Raw genomic sequence first — 18,617 nt, 5'->3', positions numbered from 1 at the left:
ATACTGCAAATTCTCCAGGCTTTCACAAGGAGGGGCATTGAAGACCCCGCAATCTTGTTCTGCTCAGCCTCATCTCGGTTGTCGACATGCGCAGCACCTTTGGTTAGCGAGATATCGAGATCCAGTCCAACCCGAACAAAAATTCTCTACGATGGTGTCGAGCTCAAACACGACGTGCGGTTCAACATGTGTTGTATTTGCTTGGTAATCTAGGCTCAAGAAAATTCTGGATATGTTGACATGGACCGCCTCGACAAAACCCATCACAGGAAGCTGACACTCCTGACGAAAACCCGTCCCACTTTGGACGCACCCGACGGAGGAAATTCCACCTTACCTCATGGTATCAAGGTCTGGTATGATCCTGGATATGCTGATGTCGACATTGTCTTCATTCATGGCCTCACAGGCGACCGAGAACGGACATGGACCCATGAAGCGGCCCTTCAATCGTGGCCACAAGCAATCCTGCCAAATCACTTGCCAAGTGCGAGGATATTGACGTTCGGATACGACGCTTATATTGTTCGAAAGGGCAAAGCCGTGACCAACCAGCTCATGGATCATTCGCTCGACCTTTTGAACGCCTTGACGTTGTGCCGACAATCACCACAGGCGTCTTCCAGACCTTTGTTTTTTGTCGCCCACAGTCTTGGAGGGCTTGTTTGTAAGGACGCTATTTTACACTCAAGGAACAATGCCGACGCTCATCTGCGAGCTGTCTTCGATTCGACTGCGGCCATCGCTTTCCTGGGTACTCCACATGCTGGTTCTGATCTAGCATCTTGGGCGAGACTATCGGCAAAGGCACTCGGCGTTTTCAAATCTACGAATACAGACCTCCTCTCAGTTCTGCAGGCTAGCTCGGAAGTACTCCACCGCATTCAAAACGACTTTGTCTCCATGTTGCGGGATCTAGCTTCAAAGCAGCGATCACTGAATATCACATGCTTTTGGGAGTCACAACCTATGCCATTGGTCGGTAAAATCGTGGACAGGACGTCCGCCACGTTGCCGGGCTATAATGCGATCTCGATTCATGCAAATCATAGGGATATGGTCCGATTCCATGCTGCAGAAGACCCTGGCTTTGTCAGTGTCCTGGGTGAGCTTCGACGGTGGGTTGGAGACATCCAATCTTCTGAACTTGACCGAACAGCCAAACTGAGAGCTAGTGAGCTGGAAGAAAAGAGACTGGGACAAATGGGGACTGATTGCCTCAAGTCATTATCATTTGCCGAGATCGGTGCCAGGAAGGCCAATATTGATGAGCCGAGTCCGCAGACCTGCGAATGGCTTTTCCATGATCGCCGTTATCAACGCTGGAATAGTATTGATGGGCGTGGCGAGTTCAAGGATGACAACTTTCTCTGGATCAAGGGGAAACCAGGCTCTGGAAAGTCCACCTTGCTAAAGCGAATCGCGCAGGAGCACGAACAGAATGCGCACACAAATGGCACTCTCTGTCTCAGTTTCTTTTTTAATGCACGTGGCGCCCTGCTTGAGAAATCTACCCTCGGTCTCTATCGGACTCTGCTCTTCCAGCTTCTACAAAGATCGAAGGTTGCAATGGCACAATTTCTGCCTCGTTTCCTCGAAAAGGAGGAGCAGCATCCTGGCGAGAAAGTGACCTGGCAGATCTCTGAGATTTCCAACTTCTTCCACACGGCAATCTCGCAGCCACTGGCAATCCCGCTGTACATTTTCATCGATGCGATGGACGAGTGTGAAGAGTACGAAGTGAGGAAGGTGGTCAGAGACTTTGAGAACAGCTCCGCAGCTGCGACCTCGAATGGCGTTACTGTCAAAATATGTCTGTCCAGTCGGCACTACCCTCATATCAGTCTCCGCCTCGTGCCCGTCCAGGAGATCTTTGTGGAGAATCACAATTCTTCAGATATTTGCTGCTATGTCTCGCAGGAGCTCAACCTTCGGTATGATGGTCTCCGTGTTGAATTGCAAGAGGGAATAGTTAAAAAAGCTGGCGGCATATTCTTCTGGGTGCTGTTTATGGTTCGGCGCCTCTTGAAGGCTCATGACCAAGGACTCACGGAAGAGCAAATGAGAAACCTCCTGCAGAGAGTCCCGCCTACTCTCGAAGGCCTGTTTGAAGAGACACTGGTGAGTATGGAGCCAGAACGCCGTTGTTCATTCTCGGCCATGGCACCATGGGTGATGTGTGCCTTCCGTCCACTCAAGCTTTATGAACTTCATGTCGCCCTAGCTTTTACTGCTGAGGAGCATCCACTGTCGCTCCTGGACGGCAACGTTGTGAATGCGTTCAACCCCAAGCGTTTTCGAAAGTATGTGACGGATGTCTCGGGAGGTCTCTTCGAATCGATATCTGTTGGTGGCGAAGTTGTCGTTCAAGTCATCCATGAGTCATTCAGAGAGTTCTTCCTGAATCCCAATAAAGCAACGGTGGTAATACAATCAACTTCGGGCTTCTCATTTCTACGCCATGCTCACGAACGTATACTGGCCGCTTGCGTGCGTTACTTCAATGTCAAGGAGCTACGTCAACCTTTACCGACACCTAGAGAAGATGGCAGTATTGCAATCGAGGATCTCACAGCGATGCTTTGTAAGCCCCTGGCTGTCCCTTTCGGGCTGTTCGCCGACCACGGTATTGCATATTTTCACGAGTACGTGTTTTTACACCTGAAGCACATTGTCGATGTTTCCTATCCTGACGGTCAAGCGTTTGACTTCGCGAAGGGAAAGAGGATACTAGAGTCCTGGCTTGTTTTCCTGTACTACCATGTCATTCAGACTGGAGCCCTATCGTCGCCACAGTGCGACGCGCTTGATATACTCTTCCAACATCCCTGGATGGTCGGCCTAAGTGTGTCAGATATGAAATGCATTACAAGGCGTGTCAACAACGTGGTCATTTTCGTCAACAAGGCTATGAAAGACGGGTTTGTGCTCAAGGAGGCCCATATCTCCGGCCGAGGCTATCGTAGCCTGGTCCGTAGGGCTGATCCTACCACACACGCAACCTCAACCTATCTTTGCATGTTTGGACACGGAAGATTTACTAAAATGCTGGATGACGAACTCGGAGCCACGACTAATTTAGGATTGTACGGAGACGAGTGGAAAGTATATAATTGGTCCCTAGGACTGCAAAGTCTGCGGCAAAAATTGAAAGCCCATCGCTTTGAAATGGGACTCGCATTCTATATGGTAGCCGGGCGAACACCAGAGCTGCGCGAGCTAGAAGAATGCTGGAAGCGAGGACGATTTCCGCTTTCTACTACACCTCTACTCGATTGGCAAATCATGGAAAAGCTTCGCGTGGCAGACATGATGGATCATAAGCAAGACGTTGATCTTCTGACAACTCATTTACAGCCCGGCGGAACGCCGGAGTGCAGTTCGATATTACTAAGCCTCCCCCCCTTCCCGGCTATTCATCTGGGCGAATCTGGAGCTTCATTAGAAGTTTCTAGTCCTTACAATGGTTCACATATCATCACGACCAGAGTGGATTGGGAGTTGAAACATTATGGTCTATGGAGGAATAAGTTGGACAGGTTGAAACGCAAACGCAGCAGGTCCCCTGCCCTCTCGTCGTCTGAAGCTGCAACCCAATTGATCGCCTTGCGCTATGGCAGAGTCGCAACTTTACAAAGGGTGGTTGTCTGATCAGACTATATCTTGACCGACAGATACCGCCCAGTGAAGCCATCATCATTATATCTGGAACAGTCAAGCATGTTCCTCCGATCATACCGCACTACGGAGCAGTCATTGTACCTGACCAGCAGTACGTTCACACTTTGACAATAACAACATCTCAGGCTTCTATTGAGCCGGCTCCGCGACCTGGGTGGGAAGGCCGCATCCTGTGCCAATCTGGTCATTATCGGCCTGGAGGGTAGATTAGCTCCCATCAGCGAATGGTTGTTGCCTCAACAAACTCACAATGACAGTACAGCAAAGTGGCGCATATCCAGTTGGGCAGTACCGAACCGCGTATGTGATCTGAGCTTCAGCCTGTACGTTTGTTGTTTCATCGTGTGTCAGCATCACTGAAAAGGCTTCAGGAAGGGCAAGACATACCCCCAGGCAGGTTGCATCAGGCAGATCAACGGCGCCGGCAAGGACATCTGAGCAGCATTCAAGGGTCATCGGAGACTCGCAGAAATCCTCAGCGGTATCGTATCCAGCAGAAGGCTTACCACCAGTTCCCCAGGAGTTGCCACGCTTAACGCTCTGCTGGGGAACAGCGCTGACGGCCACAGCCACGAGAGCGATGTTGAAGGTTGTTGAGGTTATCATATGGATGGTGTTAATGAAGGTTGAATGCTTCAAGGGAGTGAAGAGTTTATGGAAAGGAAAAAGCACTTGAAAATGGAAAGTCAAAGGCTGATCGGGATGAAGCTGTCTCGTTGCTTTCGACTTGGAGATGAACGTCTCGCCATGGAGGTATTCCACGTGTTTACATACCTTTCAGTCTCGCTCTCATGTGGGACGAGAAGAACCCAGCCGCCATGACGATGGCAATGTCTTACGTGAAGTGGCACTGCTACTTGCACTCTCTTGTTCAGGTATGGGGCAAGCCTCCCTAGCCTTCCCACAAGTATTCCTTCTGCAGTGAAGATCTTCTGTTCTACCTCTTTCAAGGCTTACCGCAAATCATGACAGCATAGGGAGCTGGATCAGGAACGCGAAAGGGTCAGCGAAGAGCCATCGACATGTGTTGTCGAGACAGACCGATTCGGCTGCGGTCAACACTATCCCACCGGATGTTACAGATCGACGTGGATTCTCGTCATCCGTGTCGGCGATGTGCTTCACCCTCTTGCCCTCACTTCTCCAGTCCTCTTGCCCGGCAACCGAATTGCGCGTATGGCCTATGTAGTAGAATTCTGGGGATGAAACATCTCGACCCGTTCAGACTGTAGCCATACTAGAGCACACTCAATTTTTTATAGAAGATGGCGGGGTGTTATGTCCGTAGTCGTCGAGATGGGTCCGTGGAGGCTTTGACGAAAGCAAAAGGGGAGAAAGGAATAGATCTGCCGGAATTGGCTTTAGGCTTCCAACCTCATGCAGAACTCCTAGATCTACAGAATGCTAGGCTGTCGACTTCAGCGCAAAGGCAGCAATCCCCCTACAAACAGGGGATTCGTCCTTTTCACTCGGGCATCCCTTATACCGCGCTGTGTTTAGATTCTGTGTTAGCTTTGACAATTGCAGGACGAGCGATGTTGCTGTGTCTAAGAAATGCAGCGGATGAAGGAACGCCTTGGCCGAAGAGGCTCGTATTCGCGTGAGGGGCCAAGAGTGAGATAGAGGCCTTATCTTACAACCCCTTATACAAAATTGTCACAGGCGAGTCGAACACACTCGTTCCCTGTGTTCTGACCAACTCCTGGTAAACCGACTCAAAAACAGACGTAACTTCAACGAGTAGGTGTGAACTGAGCGGATACAAAATCTCCAACAATTGCCACCATGGCGCCCACAGAATCTAGTCAGCGGCTCGACGCTGAAGCTCTTTTCGACTCGGTTGGTCAGGCCTACGAATCAGCCTTCGCCGACTGCTCAGCGCAGAGAGCCTCGGTCACCTGGCTTCTCGAGCGTCTTCCTCCTCAAGCCTCAGTTCTAGACATTGGCTGTGGGACTGGTCGTCCAGTCTGCTCTTCTATGGCCGCAGCTGGCCATATCGTGCTGCGACTCGCAACGTTCCAGAAGCATCATTCGAGAAGATCGACATCAAAGACTTCGAGCCGCCAATGGAAAACAGTATGATGCGATCACAGTCTACTTCAGTATGATTGCGAGTGTCACGCAGGAGCAGATTCGGGAGTCCATCGCGAAGATCTACTCGTGGCTCAAGCCGGACGGACTATTTATCTTCGCTACGGTCCCTATCAGTGGCGAGAACATGGATATAGCCTGGATGGGCCGTCCGATTGTGGCGAGCAGTCTGAGCTCGGAGGAGGTGCTTGAAGTCATGAAAGCGGCCAAGTTTGAGGTGCTGAAGGTTGAGAACAGTAAGTACCTGCCACGGGCAGCTCAGGCTGGGATTTGCAAAGAAGAAGATGTTTGGGAGGAGGAGCATCTGTTTGTGTATGCGAGGAAGTGACCAGGGGTCGATATCGCAACATGCCATAAGTCGCTCTATACCGTGCTCGCGATTCTAGAAAGTGTATCTAATGTAGTTGCGCCGTTATAACACTCGTCACCAATCTAGCTCTTTGTCGTAATGTGTTCTGGATGATCATTCAACCATGCTTCTGAGAAAGGGTAGTCAGTGTAGCCGTCCGGGCTCTTGACTTTATAGAATGTGTCGCGTTGATATGGTGTCAAAGGCAGGTTCTTTGCAATTCTGAATGGTAGATCAGGATTCGAGAGGAAGTACCTGCCAAATGCGATTGCGACATCGTCGTCTTTGAAAACAGTGTCGAGAGCTTCACCAGCATTCTTCGGTGTATATCCACCAGCGATGATGATGGGACTAGACTTCTGCCACGCTGCCCTTGCAAAGTCCAAGTTGTCCGCCTGGCTCTCCTTGTTATCTACATCGGCGTTCCCGGCAACGCGAGGCTCGATCAAATGCAGGTACGCGAGGCCGAATGATCTTAGTTCGGAGATGAGATGAGTGAATTGAAAGATTGGATCCTGCATGCGCATTCCTTGGAATGTGTTGAACGGTGAGAGGCGAATCGCTGTGCGTTTGGGTCCGATGGCCTCGCAGACTGCGCGCACAATGGCGAGACAAAATCGTGATCTGTTCTCGATGGTCCCTCCCCATCGATCCGTTCGTTGATTGCATACGTCTTGAATGAATTGATCGATCAAATAGCCGTTCGCTCCATGGATTTCGACACCATCGAAGCCGGCTTCTACTGCGTTGCGAGCCGCTTGAGCAAAATCGTCGATGGTGTTTTGGATCTCGTCTTCGGTCATAGGTCGTGGCGTCATGTAGTCATCACCAATGGGAACTGCACTGCTGCTGAGCATCTCTAGGCCTGCCTTTTCGAGAGCGCTCTTTCTCGCGGCTCTCCCAACGTGCCAGAGCTGCATGAAGATGAAGGATCCTTTCCTATGCACCTCGTTGGTAATGCGACGCCATTGTTTGATTTGAGCCTGCATGAAGATCCCTGGTGCATTTTCATCCCTCCCACGAGATCTAGCTGCTATAAAGTTAGATTCGGTGATGAGGAGAGTCCCAGGAACACAAGCGCGTTGTGAATAGTATTCCAGCATCATCTCAAGAGGCACGTGTTCGTCGTCCGCCCTTAGACGCGTCATCGGCGCCATGACGAGGCGATGCTTCAAGGAGCATTCTCCAATTTGCAGAGGCTCGAAGAGGCGTGTCATGTTGCTTTGGCCTGATAGGAAGAGTCTCTGACTTCAGCGTCGATGACTAGAGCAACTCGAGGGCTCAATATTCATCATGTCGATCACCAGATATCAATCTTGTGGTCGATGGCGCCATTGAACGTGCCAAGCAAGGTGTGGCGGCGTCGTCGTCGTCGTCGCCGATGGACCCACTAACCGCCTCACTGAAGACAATCCTGCGGAGAGTGAACAGCCGTCCCGGGCCGAAGATGCCAGACCTCTTTTCCTTTCGGCTAGGAATTTGCTGCCATGTATCCTTCAACGCTGACTGCTTGCTTAACAACATTCAAATCGCTGAAGCAACAACCTCACCAAATCGCAGCCGTGTAATGCGGACGACAGACTGGAAACTCAAGCACAATGGAGGATGATGTATTGGTCGGACGTTCCCTAGGCTCAAAATGCCGTGCGGGGTACGGCTCATTGAGACCACAGCCACGATGACCAGCATGCGCCGTAAAGCATCTTTCGGGGCACTCACAGGGCTTGAAGGATCGACGTACCCGAAAAAGCCGCCTCGGTTAGGGACTCGGTGCTGCTTCCCTGAGGGTGCAAAAGGACACGTCCAGCCTGGACCTGTTCGCAATCACCTCATGGGCTTCCTGGCTCAAGCATGATGCTGCTATACCTCACCACAAACCCAGCCCGGACTGACCCGGGTTTAACCGCCTTATGCTACTTACGCCGTGCACTACCTTTTTCGAAGCTCTCTCTGGTCAATAGCCGGTATCGGTTCATAGGAGCACCACTTAACCTTGCGATTTACCTGCCTTGGACTTGATTGGACGCTAGCTGAAGAACTGAAAAATGCGATAACGGCGAGTCTCTATCAGCATGAAGGAAAGATACCACGCCACTTCTTAGGTGGAGGGCAGATAAGGCTTCGAGCATTGATCGCCCAGAACGGTTGAGTTCGCAAATTGTCAAACCATGGCTAATCCTGCGAATCAACGTCCAAGGTGCGGCTTGAAGGCGCTCCAATACCGGTATGAGTCCTTTCAGTACTAATCGCCGAGTGCGTGTATATTGCGGGTGTACGATCTTCGACGTCTTCGAATCCTTACCATCGTACGAATGTCCTTTTTGGTTCTAGATTCATTCTGGACGACTTTGCCCTTCTTCAACGAGTTGATACCTCAAATCATACAAGACTTTCCTTCCTAGGTCGTGCACAACACTTGTTGCTTCTAGTGACAAAGATCATACCGCCATTGATCAGCCACAGATATCACATTCGACAGCTGGGCCCTTCATCATGGCATCTGGCGCACCTCCATTGTTGGACTTCTCGTGTACGTGAAAACGACCAAACAGGTATGCGGGCTACAACCCAATACTGATTGTCTGTCACTCCACAGCTTACTACGGTTCCGACGAAGCGGCCAAGGCAAAACTGGTTGACGAAGTGCGCAAATGTTGTCTACACAATGGATTCTTCCAGATCATCGGACATCGCGTGCCAGCGGAATTGCAGGAGGCGGTTTTCACGATGTCCAGGACGTTCTTTTCTCTGCCGCAGGAGTCAAAAGACAAGGCTTCCATAGGTACGTGATTGGGATCCCTCATCACATGGAAACGTCACCCCGGACACTAAGGCATTCTTTCTCAATAGAGACCAATTCCTGGTATCGTGGATATGAGAAGAAAGAGTCTCAGATTCTTGAAGCCGGCACCGCGCCGGAACTCAAGGAAGGTTACTATTTAGGTGAAGACCTGCCACGCGATCATCCGTATTTCGTCAACAAAAAGTTGAACAGTGGACCGAACATGTGGCCTCAAGACTTATCGGACTCGGACTCGGAGGAATTCAAGTCGGTCTTGACGAGATATTATCGAATGATGCACGAGCTCGCTCGGGATGTGCTGGCCGTCTTAGCCAAAACTCTGGACTTGGAGTCCTCGTATTTCGACGCTTTTACCAAAGACGCCGTCGCCACACTCCGGCTTTTGCACTATCCACCACAGCCAAAGGATTCGGATCTAAAGTTGACCCGCGGCATTGGTGCTCATACCGACTTTGGGGCTATCACCTTGCTGATGCAAAATGAAGTGGATGGTCTTCAGGTGTACGAAAAGGCAACCGGCGATTGGCTCGATGTAAGGCTGCCAATCTTCTGCGCGTATGTATAGGCTGGCGACTGACACTGGACTTTCCGATGCAGGTCGAACCCAGGAAAGGCGCTTACGTGGTAAATCTGGGGAACATGTTTATGCGTTGGTCAGTTCAAGCCCTTGTTTCCGTCTCTTTTACTTTGTTATGTACTGACTTCGGCTCGAAATCACGACAGGTCCAATGACAAGTACATTTCCAACCTACATCGAGTGATCAACAAATCCGGCAGGGAACGCTACTCGGTCCCGTTCTTCTTCAGTGGAAATCCCGACTACGTTGTTCAATGTCTACCAAATTGTCGAAAAGAGGGCGAGCCTGCCAAGTATCCGTCAATGACTGTCCAAGAAGCTGTGGGAGGAAGTTACAACAAAAGCTATGCCGCCGCCAGGGAATACAAGGTAAAGGCGGCGCCGAAGAAAGATAATGTCCTGATAAGCACGCAGCCTATCACCGTTTGAAATAGGAAATTTCTCTTCTGCAAAAATATAGGTATAGAATGAGAGATGTAATTTGAGACATCCACCAGATTTTAAGGGAAAGTCGTGTGGAGTTTTTTCTCGATGCTCAGAGCAGACGGGTCTTCCTGGTATTTCTCTCAACCCGACTAATCGAACTAGATCATCGAAACAGTATCGAGCGAGCAGAAGGCCAGAACAAGAGCACCTGAGTGGGAGGACCAATGTAGGGAACCTTTTGTACAAGGCTATCAGAGTCTCCTTTCAGCGCGATATCCTCGTCCAAGGCACCCACCACCCCACAGCGCCTCGATCAAGGTCAATCGGTTACTCTCACGCCCGACAAAGACCTCGGCTACTGTAGAAGCTTGGAAGGAGGCGGAGCCCCTAGGCTTTCCTGCTGAATGTATGAATGGATTGCCATGAGATGGAACGAATCCCTAACAGAACTATTTCACTCATACAGATCCCAGGTGACAGAGAGTGGACCGACGGACAAAGTCAATTGAATATCTGCAGAAAGTCAGCACTACAGGCACGAACAATAGTGTTATCTTCAGATCAGGGCAGAGAATCGCGGTAGTCCGACATATTGTCGCCGTTGCCTTCCTTATTCGCGAATCTTGACCTGTTTCGCATTCTCTGATAGTAGCTGACTCTGCCATAGGCGCAAACTAAGCTTTCAGGCGCATGCTAAGCTTTCGTGCGGCATTGCCGCATTCAAACTTCGCCCCTATCAAGACACAAAAGATCAAACCACTATGCATATGGCGGCATTATCCGCCTAAGGGTCTGGGGATCTCCACACCTCACTAGGACCTCGTTGATAGCCAAAGACTGCAAACAGCCATTTGCCCAATCAGTAGTCATCAATAGTTTATCACGGTCGATCACAAAACCGACGAGTAATGGCCAGTCCGTTGTTACCCGACAAAACAACAGTGGGGGAAGTGCAAGGAGTGTCTCCTGATCGTCTATTGCTGTATGGTGTCTAAATAGACGCTGGGGCGGACCTCGACAGCATGGAATCTGTCAAAATTGCAGAGCCGAAGCAGTTCAAATCGTTAGGACAGCACATCATTGAAGCAGGAAGCGAGCGACCAAACGGTCAAGGAAAAAGATGGATCGCACAGTCGAACACAAGGATTCTCCCGGCACCGTGACCCTCGTTGACGTTGCCGGCACCATCCATGCGAAACATAGTCGACAACGCAAGGACATTGTGCTTGATCCAGCTCCCAGCGCTGACCCGGAGGACCCCTTGAACTGGAGTCCGGCGCGGAAATGGCGTGCCACGCTGTGCGCCCTCTTCTACACGTGGTGTGTCTGCGTTTCTTCCTCGTCCTGCTTCTCTGTCTTCACACCGATCAACGAGGCCAGTGGAATCAGCTTCACCAAGCTCAATGAAGGAACCGGCTACATGTACTTGCTATTCGGCTGGGGTCTTCTGCTTTGGCAACCGCTTGCTTTGACCTATGGCAGAAGAGGTGTCTACCTGATCTCGCTGTTGGGAACATCCATGATCAACATCTGGGCAGGGTATGCAAAGGACAACCCCACCTGGATTGCTACCAGAATCCTCATTGGGTTCTTCGGAGCTCCAAGTGAGGCGCTATGTGAAGTGACAATGGCTGACTTGGTAGGTTGATCCCTAATCAATCTGGGCTTCGGAAATTGAAGGATTCGGTACTGACAAGTGTTGTAGTGGTTTACCCACGAGCGTGGAACATATATGGGTCTGTACGTGATCGCGCTATACGGAGGTCAGTGGGGCGCTGTGCCCGCAGGGTTCATCAACGACTCCATGGGCTGGCCGTGGGTTTTGTTCTTTTGTGCCATTCTCAACGCAATCGGCTTCACAGCCTGCTTTTTCTTCATGGAGGAAACCATGTACGTCCGAAGCAGCCCGGCCGGGATCGCCACTGGCAGCGCGGTTGCTGCTGCCGGCGCCAGCGACGACGAAACCGTACCGCGGGAGAAGAAGGGCGCCGATGCTGAGACTGGTCTTGCTCAGGACGTCTCACCTGGCAAGACCTACCCTGTCCGAACATACTGGCAGAAGCTGTCACCGTTTGTGCCCCTGAACGGTCGTCCTAACCACTTCTGGAAAAGAGTGCTCTCTCCCATCCGCCTGTGGCGATTTCCTGGCATCCTTTTCGGAGGCTTCATTCACGGCTGCTACCTCTGTTGGTTCGCGCAGGTCAATGCTGTGGTCAGCATTTTCCTTGGTGGTCCTCCATATAGCTGGGCTGCCGATGTAAGTCCAACCCCCGGATTTCGATTCTTCTCCCTTGAGTTTTAGGCGAACGGCTCAGTTCGGTTGAATGATGGCTACACTTGCTGATTCAATACGTGTGGATACAGGTCGTAGGATTGACCTATCTAGCCGAGTTGATCGGAACTTACCTTGCCGGATATTGCGCTGGGAAGCTTGCCGATCTCCTGAGCATTTGCCTCGCCAGGAGGAACGGTGGTATCATGGAACCCGAATTCCGACTCTGGCTGTATGCAACGGGTTGCATCATCACCCCGTTCGGACTGCTCTTGCTCGGCGTCGGCTATGCCCACGGCTTGAGTTGGGTAGCCCTAGTGTTTGGCATGGGCATGATCGGATTCGTGGGACCAGCTGCCGGTTCCCTTGCAGTCAGCTACATCGTTGACTGCTACCGGGAAATTGCTGGAGAGGCACTGATAGCCGTGATTCTCATTCGCAACACAGTAAGTGAGAGAGCACCATTTGAAGCATTCGGTGACTGACAGCCTTGTTTGCAGATGAATTTTGGCTTCAATTACGGCGTGACCCCGTGGCTGGACAACATGGGAGCACAGAACATGTTCATTCTCGCCGCCGTGGTGGCTTCGGTCACGACCGCTTCGTTCTTGATCATGATCAAATGGGGTAAACAATGGAGAGAGGCAAACGCGGCGACGTACTGGAAATATGTCAGTGAACGAGTGGACCATTGAATGTCCTGGTGGTGGACCTTCGACGTCGTCTAAGTCTGAATGCTTTAATCGAATATATATGGTGACCCTTTTTGAGCTAGAACTTTACTGTCTCCGTCTGGCCCTTGTCCTCTCGATGCAGCTCAATTCATGCTTCTGGTCCATTCGGTTTGAAGACGACTTTGTTCAGTTCTCCACGTTCAAACCGTGCCAACGCATCTGCATAGGACTCGTCCAGCGTCGGCAGCACCAGATCAATGAACTTCATGTCCTCAATCGTAGCCTTGTTGCGGATCAAGGACGCGAGCGCCTCGTCCCATACGGCTCTTATTGGGCACCGCCCAAACTCGATACGGATGTTTTTGTTGTAGCAGTCACCCGCGCTGAAGGGAATGTTATCGTTGTGTACGCCTGCGTTCGGTTGTCACAAAGTTAGTCTCTCTCACCAAGACATCTTCACTCTCTCTACCGCCAATGTGGGTTGCCATACCAAAAGAGCTGATCTTCCCTCCCGGACAAATAATGTCATATGCAGTCTTCAGCGCAGGACTAAGTCCTACGCCTTCAATGACGGCATGAACACCGTTGTTGTCTGTGGCCTTCTTGATCTCGGCCGCTACATCTACTTCCTTGAAGTTTAACGGTATACAACCGAGATTCTTGGCCGCCTCGAGCCGGTTCGGAAGCGAGTCAACCGCGAATATCCTTGCGGGCTTGTACTCTCGAGCGGCAATGATTGAACATAGTGCTACCGGACCACACCCGATGACGGCGATGGTCATATTCTGCCACTGGTCTTTCGATGTGTCGATGAAAGCCCTTTTTGCCGCGTTGTAGCTGTATGTCAACATATGTCAGCACAGCTACCCCCTTTCCGGTCGAACAAGCCTACCCCGTTGGAAAAATGTCTGTCATCATGATGGCCAGCTCTCCTAGATTCCCTTCTGCTGGGATATGATATAGTGATGTATCAGCCAGGGGGCACTTGAAGTATTGCGCCTGGGATCCATCCAAGGTTGGGTTGCCGAAATTCCTTCCCTGCTTGCACCGCCCGTGAACGCCTCGTTGACAGTGGAAGCATACATCGCTAGCGGACAGGTAAGTGAGACACTATTTGGAGCATGATAGTGGGGTGTAGAGCTTACCAGCTAGTCAGAAAAGGTGCTATTACTCGATCACCCTTCTTGAACCTTTTGACCTGACTGCCAACTTCATGTACAACACCCAGTGCTTCGTGTCCTGTGACATAACCGGGTTGCATATTAGTTTTCGAATGGCCACGATACCGGTGAAGTTCACTCAAAACTCAGTCAGCATGGAATGAGCATGCCCGAGGATATGTTACGACCAACCTTCCACACAGGGCAGCCGAAGTGGTTTTGATAATGACATCGGTGGGATCAACGGGATGCGGAACTATTGTCCAAGGACAGATTTAGCTTGTGTTCTTTCAGAAGGGCTTTGGTGGTGGATGTACTGGGCCGTTCCTCCAGCCTCACATCGTATGGGCCGTAGAATATAAGCGCTTTCATCATCTTGAGGTTGAGAGTGGTATGGTTCGATGTTGTCTATTGTAAAATCGGCCTAAAGTGTACAATGATACTGGAAAATCGAAAATACAACGAATTTCAATCGTTAGGGAAGACTTGGACCATGCCAATGCAGACTTGAGGTGAATGTGCCTTCCTGACAGCAACGCTTTCGTCTCTACCTAGTCCAGTGACCGCTGACAACGTCTGGCACAGTGTTTGGTGATGGAAACTTGTCGCAGATGGTCGCTAGAAGCGATCACAAAGGCTGGACATTGAGGCTCCGCGCGGAGACTCATAGTCGGTGTCATCGTTCTGCTCGAGCGGATTGCCCGAGGTAATCATGTCTAAAGTCAGGCTGGAGAAAGGAAGAGGTCGCCTTCTCCGCACGTTAGCCAGCCTTGCTCCGGGTTTGCTCTCGAGGGATCAGCCTCGTCATAGGCAAGTGACCAACCAGATGACATTGAGAGGGATTACAATATCCAATCCACTACAGCATATCCCCAACTCCTTAAGAGTAGCAGTCTTCTCTCTGGCGGTCAAGAAAACATGTTTCCCAGTCACCCTCTCCAATGTTGCAATCTGTTTTTGGCAACGTGGAGATCATGATCATGACATCATCTCAGCCATAATTCAGGGGTCTAAACAAAAAGACAAACCTCGTCTTGACTGCTATGATTTGACATCTCAATTAACAACAAAATGGCCGAAGCAGTAGCAGGCCTTTACGCGGTCGAGACTCTTGTCGAAGGAGCAGCTGTTGGTGCTTTCGCTGTATCGAGACCGACGGCACCTTTACACCTCAGTTTTCGGAGGATCCCTCCCTCAGCCAAAGATGGCGGTCTCGCTCGATCTGGCCACGCTCTGAATATCGTCCGAGGCAAAGCCTACGTTATTGGTGGTCAGGGCCAGTCCAGCTCCAGCTCCAGCTCCGAAGGTGACTCTTCCATACTCGCTATAACACTGCCGGTTGCTTCTTCATCCGATGCGCAAGACCTCCCCAGCGACATTGAGATTATTCATCCTGTATTCAAAAACGACAACCGCCCCCTCGCACCCAATTCAGAGCCCGAAACTGGCAGTCGCACGTCCTTCACGTTTAATAGGACCGGCCACACGACCACAGCTATCGGCGATAAACTTTACATCTGGGGTGGTAAGGGGACTACGCCGGATCAAACTGTGGACGATGTTCCCCCTCAATCTTCCGACCACTTCGTCGTGTTTGACACCTTGACCAGCGCATACAGCATCCTGCCAGCCGACACAACCAAGTGCCGTGATGGTCTCCCACCTCCACGTACCAGTCATTCAGCTACGTCAACACCACATCCTCAGCCAGGTTCACTCCCAGACGGACCCAGGATCGATGCTCACGGCACAATATTCATCCACGGCGGTAGTGCCAACAACACCACACTTCGAGATACCTGGGCATTCGACGTGGGATCGCGCGCATGGACCCACTTCCCTGACATACCCGAGCCAGGACCTTCCGAGGTAGCCAATGAAGGAAGAATAACCTACGTGAACAGCAGACTGTGGAGACTAGGCGATGGCTTTGGACGTGCTATGTACCTTGATCTTGCAGAACATGACCCTGCGCCAGATCCCAACCCACACCTACCGGGTGGTCCCATGTCAAAGGATTCATCGGTGCTGGGCGTCGGCCTCAAGGGCGACGGCAAGTGGCAAGTCATTAGCTTTGGCACAGAAGCAACTGGTGGCAGTTCCTCCACGAGCACCAATGCATCTTCACTTCCTATGCCCCGACTATCTGCTGGTCTGGTACCCGTCACGACCGGTTCTGGCCGGCGCTATCTGGTATACTTCATGGGCCGTGAATTGAAGACAGGTTTGAACGACTTCTGGTCCTTCCAGATCCAATCGGACGATACCTCTGGTGCCGGCCTCAAGGATATGGTCCGAGATGTGGTCAGTAAAGCGAAGAGCTCGTGGGGCTCCGGCGAACATAGTTGGGCGAAATGTGAGATGGCGAAAGCGGACGCAAAGAGCCTGACTAGTGAGGAACGTGAAAAGAGACCAGAGGACAGCTCTGGCTGGCCTGAAGGACTGCACGAGTTTGCCAGCGACGTCTGGAACGACCAGGGCGGTAACGTCTTCATTATCTGGGGAGGCAGACGGGGAGACAACGCCGTTGACGAGGGATGGGCCGTGACTGTTCAGTGACCTTTGATGATGTGGCACGCGTCTCAAGATGAAGAAAAGTGTTCCCGGCGGCTTGGTAGTTTTCTTTGAAGGCCGCCCATGGTAGCTCAAGACTTGTGTGAGTAGGATAATGAAATGCGGAATTTTGCGTCGGCCAGAAGCTGTGCCATGAGTCGGTCCGGGCATGGCACGGACAATCGAGGCGGGCGGAAATATCTAGTAGGTGGTGGGTGAGGCACCCTCTCCACCCCTCCCTCCCTCGGTGGATGGTCTTGGCATGGAGCGAAACACACGCGCCTTGCCTGCCGTTGACCGCGTCTCTCTCGGCGGGCCTTGCTTTGCTTTCGGGGGCGTCATTCATTCCCGTGTCTTTTTGACGTGCACTCGCCAAAATAAACCCTAACAAGGGACCAATGAATGCATCCACATCCCTAAACGCTCTATTACCACCGCATGCCACAGACGACTCGGGGCTGCATCCGCACGAATTGATGATTCCTGGATCCTGGTGAAGGCACAAAGAAACACTCACCCTCTCCACCACTCCTCGTCGCTGTCAAAGCTCCCTCCCCCCCCTTCCCAGTCATGGACTCGCCGGCCTCTTACCCCGCCGACTCGGCCTACAGCCCCCAAGTGGTCAACGAACAAGATCAACAAGAAGAAACCACGGCGATCCAAAATGGCGGCCACCAGTCTACAACAGCTACTCCTCCGCTCGACAGTGACCCAAACCAAAGATACAACTCCCCCAGTCTGTATCCACAATCGAATTCGCGGCCAGGGTCGGGCATGGGCGGTCATCAACAAGCACAGCAGCAGGAGAACAGACAAGCCCAACCCGCCAGTAAGAGTAGCGTGGTCATAAAAGTTGGCATGGTCGGTGATGCACAGATCGGCAAGACGAGCTTGATGGTGAAATATGTGGAAGGCAGCTGGGATGAAGACTACATACAAACATTAGGTGCGGCCTCTCTGTTCCGCCCTTGCTATGAGTCCACACCTTGCTAACACGATGCTGCGCAGGTGTCAATTTCATGGAAAAGACCATCTCAATACGCAACACCGAGATCACGTTTTCAATTTGGGATCTCGGCGGCCAACGCGAATTCGTCAACATGCTGCCTTTAGTCTGCAACGACGCCGTTGCCATTCTCTTCATGTTCGATCTCACCCGGAAGTCGACCCTAAACAGTATCAAAGAGTGGTACAGGCAAGGACGGGGCTTCAATAAGACCGCCATTCCGTTCTTGATTGGCACCAAGTATGACCACTTTGTCAATTTCCCGAGGGAAGACCAAGAAGAAATAAGCAATCAGGTATGCCACTACTCACCAACCCCTATCAGGCGACTGGGATGCTGACAAGAGATGCTCTAGGCTCGACGTTTCGCCAAAGCCATGCGCGCCAGTCTTATCTTCAGCAGTACCAGCCACAGCATCAACGTGCAGAAAATCTTCAAGATTGTTCTATCCAAAGCGTTCGATCTGAAGTGTACCATTCCCGAAATCGAGAACGTTGGCGAACCTCTCTTACTGTACCAATCAGTCAATTGACACCGAAGGCATGACAACGATTGGCAGTGTCGTTTTTGGCGACGGCCTGCTCACGAATTTTACCTTTGATGACAGAAAATGACAGCACCTGTCCAACAAGACAGAAATTTTGATAATGGTCCTCAGAGAGTGTGTTCCGACTTCCATGGACTACAACCTCCACATACACTACATGGCGGGTCTCAGCACCATAACTATGCCACAACTAGTCTGACATCACAAGCGTTGTTCTTTTACGGGAATTCTTGATCCTGAGATGTTTTTCAAGAAGCGGGACGGCGCAATTGTAGGAAATAGTGTCTGGGTCTCGAATTATTAGGAAACGAGGAGTTGAATTGAGAAGGCGGACTTGAGGTTGATGTGCGCGAGCACGGAAGAGAGTGAGATGAGCAGGGGAAGGTGATGGTGGGCAGAGAGGAGGAAAAGTGACCTTGCGCCTCATGTTGGAACTGGGGGTTCTGGATTCTTTGGAAGCTGATTATTCCAGCTCTCA

At 51.3% G+C, this 18,617-nt stretch overlaps 8 protein-coding genes across 8 annotated transcripts; 6 read left to right on the top strand and 2 right to left on the bottom strand.

Moving 5' to 3' along the window:
• Positions 1-240: 240 nt before the first annotated feature.
• Positions 241-2,502, top strand: EDD37DRAFT_569847 (uncharacterized protein; the record flags this gene model as incomplete). The annotated part of the gene is made up of 1 exon (XM_062814246.1): positions 241-2,502. A coding segment is annotated over one exon (2,262 nt), but the record flags the coding sequence as incomplete, so codon positions are not given.
• A 2,964-nt stretch (positions 2,503-5,466) lies between these two features.
• Positions 5,467-6,100, top strand: EDD37DRAFT_654113 (uncharacterized protein; the record flags this gene model as incomplete). Its single annotated transcript, XM_062818656.1, has 2 exons — positions 5,467-5,613; positions 5,669-6,100. 2 exons carry the CDS (start codon positions 5,467-5,469, stop codon positions 6,098-6,100), a joined length of 579 nt encoding a protein of 192 aa, XP_062665892.1.
• A 52-nt stretch (positions 6,101-6,152) lies between these two features.
• Positions 6,153-7,517, bottom strand: EDD37DRAFT_182397 (uncharacterized protein). Its single transcript, XM_062809977.1, has one exon. The coding sequence runs from the start codon at positions 7,336-7,338 to the stop codon at positions 6,205-6,207; it is 1,134 nt and encodes a 377-aa protein (XP_062665891.1). The 5' UTR covers positions 7,339-7,517; the 3' UTR covers positions 6,153-6,204.
• Positions 7,518-8,295: 778 nt separating this feature from the next.
• Positions 8,296-9,943, top strand: EDD37DRAFT_182384 (1-aminocyclopropane-1-carboxylate oxidase). The gene is made up of 5 exons (XM_062809976.1): positions 8,296-8,651; positions 8,718-8,903; positions 8,972-9,456; positions 9,522-9,577; positions 9,648-9,943. Exons 1-5 carry the CDS (start codon positions 8,615-8,617, stop codon positions 9,928-9,930), a joined length of 1,047 nt encoding a protein of 348 aa, XP_062665890.1. The 5' UTR covers positions 8,296-8,614; the 3' UTR covers positions 9,931-9,943.
• A 733-nt stretch (positions 9,944-10,676) lies between these two features.
• EDD37DRAFT_596250 (serine/threonine kinase 16) lies at positions 10,677-12,894 on the top strand (the record flags this gene model as incomplete). Its single annotated transcript, XM_062814582.1, has 4 exons — positions 10,677-11,566; positions 11,633-12,184; positions 12,292-12,645; positions 12,700-12,894. The coding sequence occupies exons 1-4, from the start codon at positions 11,048-11,050 to the stop codon at positions 12,892-12,894; spliced, it is 1,620 nt and encodes a 539-aa protein (XP_062665889.1). The 5' UTR covers positions 10,677-11,047.
• EDD37DRAFT_641621 (chaperonin 10-like protein) lies at positions 12,652-14,908 on the bottom strand. The gene is made up of 7 exons (XM_062817319.1): positions 14,857-14,908; positions 14,351-14,781; positions 14,226-14,289; positions 14,019-14,171; positions 13,766-13,960; positions 13,364-13,710; positions 12,652-13,284 (listed from the first exon to the last, which is right to left on the bottom strand). Exons 2-7 carry the CDS (start codon positions 14,406-14,408, stop codon positions 13,022-13,024), a joined length of 1,080 nt encoding a protein of 359 aa, XP_062665888.1. The 5' UTR covers positions 14,409-14,781; positions 14,857-14,908; the 3' UTR covers positions 12,652-13,021.
• On the top strand, positions 14,909-16,772 carry EDD37DRAFT_641619 (uncharacterized protein). Its single transcript, XM_062817318.1, has one exon. The coding sequence runs from the start codon at positions 15,105-15,107 to the stop codon at positions 16,590-16,592; it is 1,488 nt and encodes a 495-aa protein (XP_062665887.1). The 5' UTR covers positions 14,909-15,104; the 3' UTR covers positions 16,593-16,772.
• Positions 16,773-17,156: 384 nt separating this feature from the next.
• On the top strand, positions 17,157-18,124 carry EDD37DRAFT_654107 (rab family protein; the record flags this gene model as incomplete). The annotated part of the gene is made up of 3 exons (XM_062818655.1): positions 17,157-17,532; positions 17,595-17,887; positions 17,948-18,124. The coding sequence occupies 3 exons, from the start codon at positions 17,157-17,159 to the stop codon at positions 18,122-18,124; spliced, it is 846 nt and encodes a 281-aa protein (XP_062665886.1).
• Between the last annotated feature and the right edge of the window lie 493 nt (positions 18,125-18,617).

Source organism: Exophiala viscosa (genome assembly GCF_022695815.1).
Source record: "Exophiala viscosa unplaced genomic scaffold EDD37scaffold_14, whole genome shotgun sequence".
In the NCBI taxonomy this organism is placed as follows: domain Eukaryota; kingdom Fungi; phylum Ascomycota; class Eurotiomycetes; order Chaetothyriales; family Herpotrichiellaceae; genus Exophiala; species Exophiala viscosa.
This window is presented reverse-complemented; position numbering and strand designations above follow the sequence as displayed.